Source organism: Dendropsophus ebraccatus, chromosome 1 (assembly GCF_027789765.1).
Source record: "Dendropsophus ebraccatus isolate aDenEbr1 chromosome 1, aDenEbr1.pat, whole genome shotgun sequence".
Taxonomy (NCBI): Eukaryota; Metazoa; Chordata; class Amphibia; order Anura; family Hylidae; genus Dendropsophus; species Dendropsophus ebraccatus.
In genome coordinates, this window is record NC_091454.1 from 19,716,399 (window position 1) to 19,731,220 (window position 14,822).

The window sequence follows — 14,822 nt, forward strand, 5'->3', positions numbered from 1 at the left end:
TGCAGTTTCCAATGCGGTTGTCACCCAGCTTTCCGAGGCCTCAGGAGCAGATGGGCGACAACAATGGAAACGGCTTAAAAACCTAGAAGTCCTTTATATTTTGGTTGTTATTTTGAGGTTAAATCCCCACAAGGTGAGGCCCTTTCTGCCCCATGGACTGTGTATGCTGAGCCTGATCTGTAAGCAGAACTAGGGCAGGTGTGTCCAGGGTTATATAACCAGCAGCCTGCCAGCTACTTATAGCAGCAGGCAGGGATTATGGCGGGTGTCTGATACAGGATTAATACGGGACAGAGCGGGGCCGCTTTTAAACATTCCCAATTCCTCCTACAAATCTGCGCCAAAATTGGCGCAACAAAGCGCTTCTCTCTCTCTCTTTAGCTGCTTCCCTTTCTGCGCATGCGCAGTGAGCCGGCACAGATTCCCCCCCTCAAGTCAACGTGCTCATCCGGGAACTTTGCAGCGTGGCCAATCCGATCTTTTCAAGCTCCTCCCTCTGCTGACGTCACCGCCCAACATAAACTGTGAAGAAACGGGTTCAATCCTCGTTACCGGACGCCGGTGATACCCTATGTAGCTTTAATTTTATAATGTAAGTTTATAATTGTCTATTGGTGTCGCTAACGGGGCTGGCGGGCTCGGGAATCCGTTGCTACGTAACCAAGCGAGGGGGCGGTGTGGCGAACACACTAGAGAAACGTGAGCTCGGCTGGACACGTGACCCGAGAGCGGCCAATCAGAGGCTGGAGGCGGGGCTTAGGTGACGTGTTGTGCGGTGTGCTGAGAGAGCTGTGCGCACTTGGCTGAAGACAGCCCGAGGTGGTGGTCGGTGGCGCTATCTGTCTGAAACAGCTTGTTTTTTTTCCTCTTTGGCACACAATGTTAGGGAGACCACTGCTACATTCTAATATCCAAGCAGAACCTCCATTGTGTCTATTAGCTACAGAGGAAGGTCGCAGAGGCTAAGCCCCCCTTTAAATCCAGTCTGAACCCCCTCTTTCCACCCCACCTTCACTTCAGCCGGACACCATGAGCCAGCTCTGGACTTGAATACGACATCGAACAACTTAAACCTAGACCGGACAGGGTACGTCGCCTTCTAGTAGCCCGAAATCTTCGAGAAAAGCCGAAAAAATGGGGGTCAATGCCGTCCACTGGTTCCGGAAGGGTCTTCGTCTCCACGATAACCCCGCCTTGAAGGAGTGTATCCAAGGAGCTGATACCATCCGATGCGTCTATATCCTGGACCCCTGGTTCGCTGGATCGTCTAATGTGGGGATCAACAGGTGGCGGTGAGAAAGATTAATCTATCCGAAATTATACGTAATATCAATATCCCCTGTTTAAATTGCAAAACTACAACTCCCATCATGCCCGGACAGCCTTCGGCTGTCCGGGCACGATGGGAATTGTAGTTTTGCAACAGCTGGATCCAATGACTTAAAGGAATTTTCCATTCTTGGAAGTCGTATAGGGATTCGGTGAGCCTGGACCACCATGTGTACATTTCCCAATCTTATACGATTCTCCCATATACTTTGATTACTTAAAGGGGTCTTCTAACCCCCTATCTAACAGCTCAGAGAGTCCGGCAGTTATTTTTTGAATTTGTTCTATTTGTATCGGTTTGTGTCAGTTATGTAAATGTAGGAAAGTTACAGTGTTCTTTATATAACAAAGTTGCCACATGGTGGATTCAGAAGAAAAGTGGCTGGATGAGACCTAATGTAGGTCAGACCAAAGCTGCCTGCTAGGTTTATGTCGTACCCTGCCGGGATGTGTGCCAGTGCAAATACCATACCCTGCCTGGCAACGTACCACAACGTACACCAGTTATTGCCTGGCAGTGTATGACAGTACATATCGTACCCTGGCTGGCATTGCAACAGCACATATTGTATCCTACTAGGGCATGACCACAACACATACTTTACCTTGCATTGGCATGACCACAACACATAGCGTACCCTACCTGGCATGACCACAACACATACCCTACCTAGCATGACCACAACACAAATTGTATCCTGTCTGGCACGACCACAACACATGCCCTACCTGGCATGACCACAACGCACACCCTACCTGGCTTGACCACAACACATAGCATGACCACAACACATACCCTACCTGCCATGACCACAACACATAGTGTATCCTGCCTGGCATGACCACAACATATACCTTACCTTGCATTGGCATGACCAGACCACAGCGCATACCCTACCTGGCATGACCACAGCGCATACCCTACCTGGCATGACCACAGCGCATACCCTACCTGGCATGACCACAACACACACAACTCCATGACCCAGGAGGATCTATTATTTCACCCCCAGGCAGGCAGCACCCAGTGACGGACAGTAATCCATACACAATCCAACCTCATGCAGCCGGGAGAACCGCAGTTTGCAATACGCTTGGAGTTTATGTGGGCGGCAAATAAGAGGAAAGTCTGTGCTGGAAGGACTCCCACTGCTGGAAGATGTGACATGCGGAGAGTCCCAGTTATGTAAAAGGGTGTAGTGAGCGCCGAGTGCAGAACTTCCTTAGTGACTTGCAAAGCGAGTCTGAGGCATGTGGTGTGTTGTTTTTTATGCTGTCAATCATTGCTCCTTCTTGTAGACTTAGTTATTCTGTATAGGAGTTTCTGAGAATATGTAAATAAGTTAGTGGGCATGCTGGGAGCTGTAGTTGTGCCCATGACTGTACCTTGAGGTTGCAATAATCCAGCAGTTTCACTGGCTTAGATGGGATACAAACTAAACTCTATATAAACTTGTTATCCTATGCAAAATTATATGCTGGGGGCACTGCTGTGGATTCTGGGAATTGTAGTTTTACGGCAGCTGGCGAGCCACAGGTTGGCGATCACTGCCGTATGGTATGTGGGTAAGCGTAGTGCTGGTTGTAGTAGTCCGTCACAGCCATGAATGACCTCCTATGTGACGTATACCAGCGTAGGGAAGAAAGACAAATGCGACAAAGTAAATTGTGTTATTACACACAGGAACTGGTTTATTGGCTTTGCCCCTGAGCATTGTGGGTGGTAATTGAATTAAATTGGAATTGAATCTAAAGACCATTGCTGCGGAGTGAGCTTTGGTCTAGAAGAAAGAGATATGGTCTGCACTTCTCTATCCATAAAGTGGGTTTCACCCCCTACCACAGGACAGGGGATCAAGTAATCATTGGGGGTGCAGAGTTTTCTATTGGAATGGAATGGTAGTCATATGTGAACATGTAACATAGCCAAGCAGAGCTCAGCCATCTCTGGGAGTCTCATAGACATTGGGAGACTCTGGGACCCCCTCCCCTATCCTAAGACTGTTGACCCCTGATCATACATTTATCACCTAAGTGGTGTTGGTACTGTATGACAAGCCCTTTATAGGGGTATTCAAACTTAAATTGAGACCAATCACCGGACCCCCCCCCCCCCCCCCCCCCACACACACACACACAATCTCCAGAACTGAGCCCTTACTTGTTTTGAATGGTTGGTACGCTCATTTTGGCTATCTTTAGCAGCTGAATAGGAAAGTAAATAGACAATGGAGCGTCAGTGTCGGCCCTCCACTCCACGCATTTAAGTGTCACTGTCGTTTAGTTTTTTTTAAGAAACTTTGTAATTGGGATTATTAGGCAAATCTGCCATTATCTGCATTCAAAAAAACTTTACCCAGATACCCCCCTCCTCTCTCTCATTCACTGCTCATTATCAGGAAATCTCGACTTTTACATCAGTCGGGCCCTGTCTGTTCTATGGAGAGGGGAGGAGGGAGATTAGTCGCCAACAGAGAGCAGAGAACAAAGGATTACACAGTGGGACCTGTGTGAAAGCCGGTATTTAGAGGTCAGTGAGGTCAGTGCTGACTTCAGAGGAGATAGCCCGGTGATGTAGCTGTAAATTAACTGTTCTGTTTTGGTGCCTCATCTCCCTCCACCCCTCCCCTCTCCATAGAGAACAATGAAGACGGGGAGAGCTTTAGACTGCTTTTTCATGATAAAAATGCTTTTTTCGGCTAATAAACCCAATTACAAAGTTTCTTAAAATCGCCTGGACTATTGATTTATACATATATAAAAAGAAAATTTAAACGACAGGTACACTTTAAGGAGTTGCGGGAGCTTGTTCTATCTGTACGTGGGCCAGCACAATTTATTTAGGGAACAAGTGAATTGAGGACATACTATCCCTTTAAGGATGGGGGGGCACTCATAATTTTGCCTATACAGGACAGTATTATTGGCGATGGCCATATCCCAGGTGGCATCTAGAAGTGGTGTTTGCATTGGAATCTATGAAACGGAAAAGTCAAAACAATCCTCTATTGTCATCTATGTATGCAGTCTGGGCTCCAGGCTCATACATTTCACCTGCACTGATACATTGTAGCAGAACAGAAGTGAGCTAGGTGTGAAACAGTAAAAAAGCGTCGGCTTTATACAGATTTACAGCCAAGAATGTTTGATGGATTGATAATGGTATATTAGAAATCTGCAGGACTATAGTCTCTGTATGTTTAGGTACCTTTATAGATGTAGTTTGCGGGTTTGTCTGTGCAAATCCAGCACCCATGGCGTTGCCCTTTAAGACGGTTGATGTTGTGGCCGTGCACTCATTGCTGGCTATGATGAAGGTGCGTGCAGCGGCTGCATAGAGAACTGCAAGAGACAAGTATGGGAATGGAATTTTTTTCCTTTGGGTGTATTTAGGGAAGTGAATCATATGGAGCACAAACAGTTTTTTTCCAGACAGACGACAAGCCGGCACTGGTTATATTTCCAGCGTTCATCCAGGTTCTGTAATGGGATTGGTGACCGGCCTCTTGGAAATGAATGAGAAGATTACAGAGGAGCTAGCACTCTAATACTCCTCGAGACGAATCCTGCCGGACGGCTACATGTTTTCCCTAATGGGTTTGTGCCTTTGTTTGCTTGGGCTTAAAGGACGGTCTGGTAAGGACTTGCTTAAAGATCAGTGATGGGGATATATAATTACACTGCCAGATGCAGACGATGGACGTGCTGCCTCAACCTATGGACCGCATTGCTCGAAGTTGGGATTTTCAGCATAGTATCCCCACAGTCATCCCTGTCAGGGATTCTCTCTCTGTTCTGGCTCGAATACTGAGGCTCGATTCGCCCACGTATCGAGATATTCTTAACTTTTCTGGGAAAATGCAGACAGATGGAATACATTGTAGAAGTAACACCAGGGAAAATTATATCAGAGAGGGGGGTACCATGTAGAGAGTTATAGATGGGAGGTAAAGGGGCATTGAGCATAGTGTGAGCTGTGCAGGTTGGTGGAGTCTCTTGTACAGCCGCTATGCTGTGATGTTGAATGCAGGTTTCGGAAAGCGTTTGCCCCCAGGATCAGGGTAAGTTTGTAACCCTCTAGACCGGTGTCCATCTGCTGCAGAACTACTACTCCGATCATGTCCTGACAATAGCCACTAGTTGCAGAACTATCAGGGCATGCTTGAAGCGATAGTTCTGTAACAGGAGGCTTTTGTCGGGGCATGATGGGAGTAGTATTTTTTCCACAGCTTAGAGAACACTGCTATAGACCCTTATAGAAACCTACTAGCCTGATGGCCCCACATGGGTTGTAAACAGCAGATTATTAGTCGGATGAACTGAGTCGATTGCGGGTCATTGATCAATGAGTCATCTTGGCTCCCAGCAGATTTATGCTTTCAGCTGTAAAACAAACAGTCCTCAATGTGCTGTCAAGAAGAGTCCTAGACACTGAAACAGAGGGAGAACTGACCGCCCCCCCCCCCCCCCCCAGTCTATGGTTGAAGTTTGGATTGTCTACTTCTTCGCAAGGTGCCAAAGGACAACCCATTGTTTATTACATGCCTTGATAGGTTTAGATAATTCTATCTAAAAGGCAAGGAGATGATGACTCCCGATGGCCATGACATGGGAATCCCTCCAGAACATCGATGTCTGGAGTCAGCCGGGAGCTGCAATGTGGTCCATGAAAGCTAGAGAAGAACCAGGACCAGGGTCGGAATCAGGAACATCCATAATATCACTGAGAGATGCCATGTTATTCCATTCATGTAGGACTCGTATACAAAAGCCCAAGGATTGGAATGGTCCCACCGGGTCCTGGAGCCTTCAGATGGTTTCTTGGGAGGGAGCTAGAACAATGAGCTGTGAGTAATAAGGCATTAGATGGAGGTTTCCAGTTTAGTCCAAGGATTTTCATTTACAGTGTTGTCTATAACCCATAGGTCATACACCCAATGGTATTACAGATGGTGACTGCATAGTTCAGTTCCTGTGTACCATACCATATAAGCTGTCATTGGTCTATGGCTTCTATCTAAGGGTATGTTCACACTGACAAATCCACTAGGGGTTGAAGAGAAAAGTTTTCTGCCTTGGTGGAATTAGAGCCCCATTGACTTCAATTGGATTCCTCTAGTGGAATCCACCCAAAGACGTGTCAATTCTTGAGGTGGAACGCAGATCTGACAGAAATTCTGCCGTGTGCGCAAATCAGCGGAAAGCCTATTATACACAATGGAAATGTTCATATTTTACGGGCGGAATTTCAAGCGGACTCACGTGCATTTTGACACTTGAGTCCACTTGAAATTCTCCGTAAGTTGCTCAGTGTGAACATACCCTAAGGACTGTGCATATAAGAACCATATTGAAACACTAAGGAACTGTGTTTAATGGACTTACCATTGTATATCCGCTTTATTGTAAAGACCAGTGTTTCCCAATCTCCTTCCATCTGGCTGTTGCACAACTAGTCTCATCATGCCCTGATTCTTTGTTAAAAAGAAGAGAAAGAAAAACAGGGACATTAAATGACAATATGACACCATTTGGTGTTGAAAGTGCAATAGCAATGAGCACGTCCACATACTGAGCTGAGTGTTGGTGGACGCACATGCTCAGTCTCTCTCACCTTGGCCTTTGCAGAGCAGTCAATAAATAGAAACTGCTTGCTGGGTAACCTAGCAGAACATTTGGGGAGACTCCATAAGGGCCCTATTCCACGGGACGATTATCGTTTGGATAATCGTTAAATCGTTCGCAACAAAGCGATAATCGTTCGGTTGAATAACAGTTAACTATTAAACGACGAACGAGAAATCAATCGCTTAATGAGATCTGGTCTGTTTTTATCGTTGCTCGTTCGCAAATCATTCGCATGTAATAAGACGTCGTCCGGTTGTTCACAGTAACGACGAACGCAAAAGGGACTACAAGAAGACAGCAAGAACGATCATAAGTAATGATCATCATCCTGTGTAATTGGGTGAACGATTTCAGGTCGTTCGCAATAGCGGTCGTCTGAGATTGTTTATCGTTAACTATTATCTGAATGATGATCGTCCCGTGGAATAGGGCCCTAAGACTGTCCTGTACTGCGAGCTGCCAGAGGGGGAAGGAGACTAATTCTATCCAGAAGCCGCCCCAGCAGGAGGTAGGGGATGCAGTAATCCTGAGGAGGGGCACTGTGATGGTTTATTTTCTCCACCTGGCTTTATAACCTATACAGGCTGGAGACCACCGCACGCCCTAGGAGAACATGTAACCTGTAATCTTATTGCTGCATATTCAGGCTCATGTTGTTTTGGTGGCTGCAGTGTCTTGGGCGACACATTTCATGCATTTATTCCCAGTGTACATCATGGTCATCAGCACAAGAGGAACAATTTTATTCATGTTATACAGCAACAACATGCAGCTCCAGTGTCCCTCCAGAGCCTTGTAAAGCCGCCGAGGTTATTACTTGTTTTATGGATGATGCTTGGTGCTCGGCTTTCCACGAATTCTAGATATAATGGCCTGTAAGATTCATGTCGGCCAGAAGACATCACTAACCTCAGTGTATTGGATGTATGAAGTATTGTGAACACTTAAAGGGACACCATCAGCATGGTGGTTCATGTGCACCATCTTAGAACCATGTGACCCCAGCAGCAGATCAGCTGTACAGATACAGCCGCCTTGTTCTAGATGACACAGCAGTGACACGTAACAGAGGGCGATGTCTTCATGTAAATGACTCCTCTCAGATTTCAGGCTTTGACCCATTTTCTCTCTGGCGGATAAGAATGAGAGGAATTTGCTTAAAGGGATGTGGTGGAGAGAAGCTGCTCCCATCTGCAGCTCTCCAGGGGCGCCTTACTACTTTCCTATGATCCAGCGTACGCTGCAGTGCTAAAGAGGGATATATTGGCACACAGCTAGGTGTATCATAAGAAAGCATTGTATAAGATTTAATGGTTGTCACCCTGCATTCTATGAACAAGAAACTCCATCTTTCTTACTATGTCCTCCTATACCGGCAAATGTTAAGCAGATTCTTTTGGGCTGGAGTCACTTTAAGGATCCGGGTGCCCGGACTGTTACTGAGCATGTGCGACCACCAGCTGTGACACATCAAGTGGACGTTCTGATTGGGAATCTTAAAAACACCAGGGGGCGCCATAAAGAACGTTACACAGTGTTTTTAAATGCCTTTTTGTGTTGCTGTGGCCCTATTACACAAAGCGATTATCGTCCGTTATCGCCCCTTACAGCCGATAATCGTTTAGTGTAATAGACAACGATCTGCTGCCGTCGCTCTGTGTAATAGGAGCGGTGTCCTCCTATAGACAGCCCACCCCTCACAGCTCTTACCCATACTCCTCCTTGTGTAATAGCGCCGGCAGTGGACGGGGGAATGAGGAGCAAGCGAGCGCTGACCTGACAGGTCTGCTCTCGCTTGCTCTCCACATCGCCCCCTGTAATAAGGGCTTCATTTTCTATAGGTTTTAGTATAACATCCGGCATTGATAGTATATAGCTAGGAGATACCAATACGGACATGGGTGGGGGGTTGCTGTTCTAGGCACAGTCACTAGAGGGAGGTGTCCACAACACTGTTAAAGGTCCTGTGCCAATGTCTCCTCACTGCCCACATGGTTGGCCCATTGTAGTCCATGGCCAACCATGCAGCCTTTTCACAATGGAGGACAGAGCTGACTACATAACTTTTCCTTACGTAAGTCCCAGGAGTATTAAGACGTTGTTGCCAACTTTATTCAACCATTGATGTTACATAACAATGACTAATCGCTAATGTACAGATTATTATTCACACAGCGATTACATGTTATGTCAATACTCTGCGGATTCTATGCACTTAGCGCATAAGCACATTGTGATGTAGGTGTGGTGGCCCTTTAAATTACTGGGTTACCCGGTTTTATGCGGCACGTACATCTGTACAACGTAAATTCAGGCCCAGCGGCAGATGTTTAGTTGCCACGGTAACCATGTCAGCAAAGCGTATTGGGGGGGGGGTTTGTAATGGTTGTGAAACCAACGCGTAGGCAGCGAGCCGAGGGAAATCATTCAAGACTGCGGCTACAGTCAACACGTTACATAAAGTAACCGTGTCCTCTCGCTACTCTGTTCTGCAGCTTCTTATATAGCTGTGCTCATCCTGAGCCTCCTGGTGCATGAATAGAAGGTAAGTGCTGCAGTTGTGACTCACACAATGAGGGTAACGGAAGAAATTTGTAAACTGGGTAATAGATGCTTGGTGGTGGTGGGCGCTGATGTCACCCATTACAGTGCCCAATAAGTACTAGGACTAGAGAGGACAAGGAGACCTGGCGATTTAGAGAAGTACTTTTTTTTTTTTCCCCCCCTCTCACATCAACTGGTATCAAAGTTATACAGATTTGTAATTTACTTCTATTTAAAAATCTGAAGTCTTCCAGTACTTATTAGCTGCTGGATGTCCTGCAGGAAGTGGTGTATTCTTTCCAGTCTGACACAGTGCTCTCTGCTGCCACCTCTGTCCATGTCAGGAACTGTCCAGAGCAGAAGAGGGTTTTCTATGGGGATTTAACAGTTCCTGACATGGACAGAGGTGGCAGCAGAGAGCACTGTGTCAGACTGGAAAGAATACACCACTTCCTGCATGACATACAGCAGCTGATAAGTACTGAAAAACTGGAGAGTTCTTTTAAATAGAAGTAATTTACAAATCTGTATAGCTTGCTGATACTAACGAAAAAGGATTTAAAGGGGTACTTCAGAGGGGGAAAGTGTTCAGTATGATACTTGATGATCCAGAGCTGATCATTTAGAATTTCACAAATCTGGAAGATTGGTTGGAAAGAACTGATGGCAGCAGAGAAGCAACAAGAAGCAAAGTGGCCACCAGAGGGCCACAGAGACCCTGCAAAGCTCCCGCTGGATGTGGAGCGAGTCAGCACTGGAGAGATCGATAGAAAGTAAAATTTTTCCCAACTATTTAACTATCACATGACACACTGACTGGGATTTGTTCTGCGTTAATGATGGTCACATGGACAGAGAACACATACACCACACTTATAGGATTATTGGATGTCCTGACCCAGAATGGCAGCAGAGGAGAACTCTTATAGACCTCCAGAAGCACTTGTCTTCATTGAGGAGATGTCCTAAAAAACAGTGCTCTATGGGAGAGAAATATGCAAATTAGCACTCCCCTAGAAGGAAGAAAACGCTCTCTCTGTTGCCACCTATAGGTAGCTATCCTGTAAGTGTTACCTAGTACATGGAAGCTACCTATAGGTGGTACCAATCCGTCCGTACACCGGCCGCGTCTTTCCTATGAGAAGCAGTACTTCTAACCCCTGGTACTGAGCATTGGGTCCCTGACTGATTTGACGAAGATCTCAGCCGCTGCAGCCCGGCGCGCGCTGAGAGATGGGTCCAACGCTCATAGAGAATGACGGAGCGCTGGACTCTCCTGTCATTCTCTATGGGTGTTGGACTTATCTCTCAGCGCGCGCGCCGGGCTGCAGCGGCTGACATCTCCATCACCCGACCACCTCCAGAAGCGGGACCCGGCGGGATTAGGTGAGTATAGGGGGCTCTAACGGGGGGTCGGGAGCCTGTCACCCCGGCACGGGGGGTGACAGGTTCCCTTTAATGGTGTTTGAGACAGCAACTGTATTGCTGAGTGTTGTAGTATTAGTAGTAGTACAGTTATAGATGAGGGGTGTAGTAGTAGTAGTACAGGTATAGATGAGTGGTGTAGTCGTAGTGATGAGGGGTGTAGTACAGGTATAGATGAGTGGTGTAGTAGTACAGGTATAGATGAGTGTGGTGGTAGTAGTAGTTGTACAGATACAGATGAGGGGTGTAGTAGTAGTAAAGGTATAGATAAGTGTAGTAGTAGCAGCAGTACAGATACAGATGAGGGGTGTATTAGTATCAGTATAGTAGCTGGTGTTGTGGGGGTGCAGTGCTGGCTGCTCCCCGGTGATCTGAGAGTGGGTCACTTTCCTGCTCCCTCCACCTCTCTACCTCTGGTGATTGTCCCTGGGGGCTCTTTAGGGCCTGGCTGCTACTGAAAATCTCTGCTGCTGTGTATGGGTGACTGGAATAAAGAGGACGCAGCAGCACTGGATCCAATAGGGGGCGTTCTCACTTCCCAGGCTCTTCTAACATCAGCTCCGGCTGAGCGCACAGGGATCTTTTTTTTTTTTTTTTTTTTTTTTTTTTTTTTTTTCCAAAATCAAATTTACGATTTTCAAAAAAAATTAAATCGACTTTCAAATTCTTAGCGGTTCTGAAGGTTCTCCATCCCTGCTGTGTGAGGTTTCCACCATGGAATAGTCTTGTTTCTTCTCCACATCAATCCGATTAAGATCTGGGGAATCTGGAGATGGAGTCACCACCTCTAGGACATAATGTTCCCAGCTGATCTTCACACTTCCCATAATGCATCCTGGTGCCACCTTTTCCCCAGGTAAGGGACTCACGCTCCCCACCGTCATAAAGGACACGTGCATGATGGATGAATCAGCAATGTTCAGGTAGTTGATGCACTTGTAGACACAATAGACCCCAGGAGTGTCTGCTCAGGCGCTGTACGCGGTATATTGGCCTATTTGGAAGCCTTCACCACATTAGGACAGTCTTACCCACGCTAATATACCTCTGCCATTGCAGAGAAGAACAATCTAATCAGGACTATGGAAAATGTGGCAGGGATTGTACGTGGTGACCCTGCAGGCGGGGGTCAGACGTGTGCCAGGCGGCTACGTGCGCTGCCAGCCGCCTGGATGCTCAGTCACACAATGAGTCTATTAGTGATGGATTATATTCCCGCCAGTACACGGAGGAGCCGGATAAACACTTCCAGTGTCTGGGCCCTGAATATTCAGACGGCCTTCATTCCTCTTTGTTAGTGTAATGAGTGTTAATAGAGCACAGGTGACCTCCCCATCCCCCCATATAGGATTTCCACAGTTATATTGGCGTACGCGGGGCTTCCATTAATCATACGTCATTATTTGCTAATATCAATTCACAGTCACAAGGCAAAGTTATTTGGGCCAAAATTATACCCAGGACTTCCTCAAGGACAAGAGTCCAAACATCTATCGGGCAACTCCTAGAGACGGAACTACGACAACCATTATTGGCTTTATTACAGCTACCATAGGGGTCGTCACCTGACCTTCCACAGAGCAGTAGTAGTCTATACATCTGCATTGTTCTACCCATTGTGTCAGTGTTCACTGCTGTTCTTGCATGGTGATCATAGATCAGATACAGTCAGATTACAAAACCTTGCTTCAGTTCCCCAATGGTATAGACACCTGTGGCTCATGGCCGTCCTCTAGGAACACACAACATTTGGGCTCGGCAGGGAATGGCCCTGGATTCTATAGGAGGCGACACGTTATGTTGCTCATCCTTCTTAAACTTCATTCTATGGCCAACTCTCACCGGGCAGATAGTGTCCACTAGGGGGGCTGACTTGGAAGGGCGGGGGGGTGGTGGTGCAGTCATTAAAGGGAGCCTGCCACCCCGGCTGCCGGGTTGAAGTCCGCCCAACCCACCGGTGGAGCCCCTTATACTTACCCTTTCCCGAAGTCCCGGTCCGACGCCCATAGAGAATGACTCTCTATGGGCGTCGGACTCATCTCTGGTAAGCGCGCGCACTGCTTCGGACAGGGATTTCTCAGCGGCAGGACGGGGACCGGGACTTTAAAGAAGGGCTCCACCGGGGGGTCGGCTGGGCTTCCCTTTAATGGGGGCTGCATAGGAGGACAAGCACCAAACGCAGAGTGGGAGACGGATAGTTTCCGGCACCTTTGCAGCCTCCGTAGCTAATGGATGAATGTGGCCCTCGAGGCAAGAGAAGATTTGGGGTCACTGGTGTAGACCATTAGGATGTCTTATATCAACCCAGTTTGTTGGATTCTGCATGACTGGCAACGTCTTGATGACTTCTAGATCGCCGCGAGCAGAGTTGCCAAACTGTTTGGGATCAGCAACATTCTCCGACCCCGAACGCTCGGCCTTTGATTCCTGGTGGCTGGAGAAATTAGATGCTGTCAGGGCTATATCCATGTTTCCGAGGACTTCCTAGGGCGGCATAAACCTTCTCCAGCCATTGGGTCAAATGCTAAGCGTTCGAAGAACAATGCCGTACCCGAACAGTTCAGCATGTCCGCTCAACACTACTCCTGGAGTCCAGTGAACTTGACTTAGGCAAGATATCCAATTCCATTGACGTACGGAGAGCAAGGGACCATGCACATGGGGGTATTGAGGAGTTATAAGTGGGCGGCCCCCATCATTGTGATTATACATCTCATACATATAGATCCTTCACTGCTCATGGTTGTCGTGAAGTGTAAATACACCCAGGACGTGCTTGAAGCCTCTTACCGGTAATCTACCTCCGGAGGAGAAGAACGTCCTGTAATCTATTTGCTAATTTGTTTTTTCAATGTAAACAGTTCGTTTTATGTATTATACAGGGTCACCCGCTCCCCCCCGCCACCACCGCGCTGTATAAACACTAGTCATATGGAAATGGTTCATGTTCATTTCCTATAATCTCCACATCGTCTCGTAAATAGACGGAGCGAAGACATTAGGGAATGTTTGTCTGGTCCTGTTTTTATTATTGTATATTACATGTACAGTTTTTTTTTTTCTTAATAACCTTTCTCCACTAAAAAGTCAGATGACACTGCATCGGTTGGGGGATGTGAAAAATCAGTCCTGAAAAAGCCCCATCTGAATATGACCCAAAGCTTCTCCTTGATCAGCTGATCGAAGCAAGTGTCAGATCAGACACAGCGCCATACAAAGTGTAGTGGTGGTGCTCGGTACTGCAGCCTAATGTAAATATTTACACCGAAAGGCCTCTCCTGTTTAGGTCTCCTGATGGACTGGTTATTCACCAAACCATTGCCAACACCTTGCCATGAAATGAGTCATTTGTCCTCCTTTACTGGATATTCTGTATTAGACACGCAGGAGGCCCGCTATTATACTGCAGCCATTATACAGCACGCTCAGATCAATCAATATATTTCTACCAGGATCGCTCTGCCGCCTCATCCACCTGTTGAGATATTAGCACTAACAGTCATTCGTGTGTCCACTCCGATGGACCGAAGTACGGACGTCACCGTATTAGGTGACGCTTCTCATCTGCTCCACATGGCAGTGGTTTCTAGCACTGAAGCATTTGCCCTTATGATATATATTATAATTTACCAGTTTTCCCACCCAGCAAACAGGAATACATATAGACAGAAGAGGAGGAGACGATCCAATTTTATTTATATATATATTATGGGGGGGGGCCTCGTTCTCCACAGCTCCTTGTCCTAGCTGTCCTCTCAAGGTTCATCTTTACTATGATCATATATGAGATCTGCACCTTCTTTAAGTAGATTGTTTGCAGGAGACAACTTTCGACCCACAGAGGTCAGCGTCTGAGCCAGGATTAGCCTCCCGTGTCCTGATCCGATCCTCACCTG

The 14,822-nt window shown here is 46.9% G+C and overlaps 1 protein-coding gene across 2 annotated transcripts in view; it reads left to right on the top strand.

Annotated features, from left to right (window-relative positions):
- The first annotated feature begins 629 nt into the window (after window positions 1–629).
- Window positions 630–14,822, top strand: part of CRY1 (cryptochrome circadian regulator 1) — a 43,585-nt gene continuing 29,392 nt past the window's right edge. The window contains exon 1 of one of the 2 annotated variants that reach the window (XM_069968643.1): window positions 630–1,292. In XM_069968643.1, the coding sequence (XP_069824744.1) occupies window positions 1,135–1,292 (158 nt within the window). In that variant the 5' untranslated portion in view covers window positions 630–1,134. The remainder of the gene's footprint in view (window positions 1,293–14,822) is intronic. The other variant, XM_069968634.1, reaches the window with a different exon arrangement.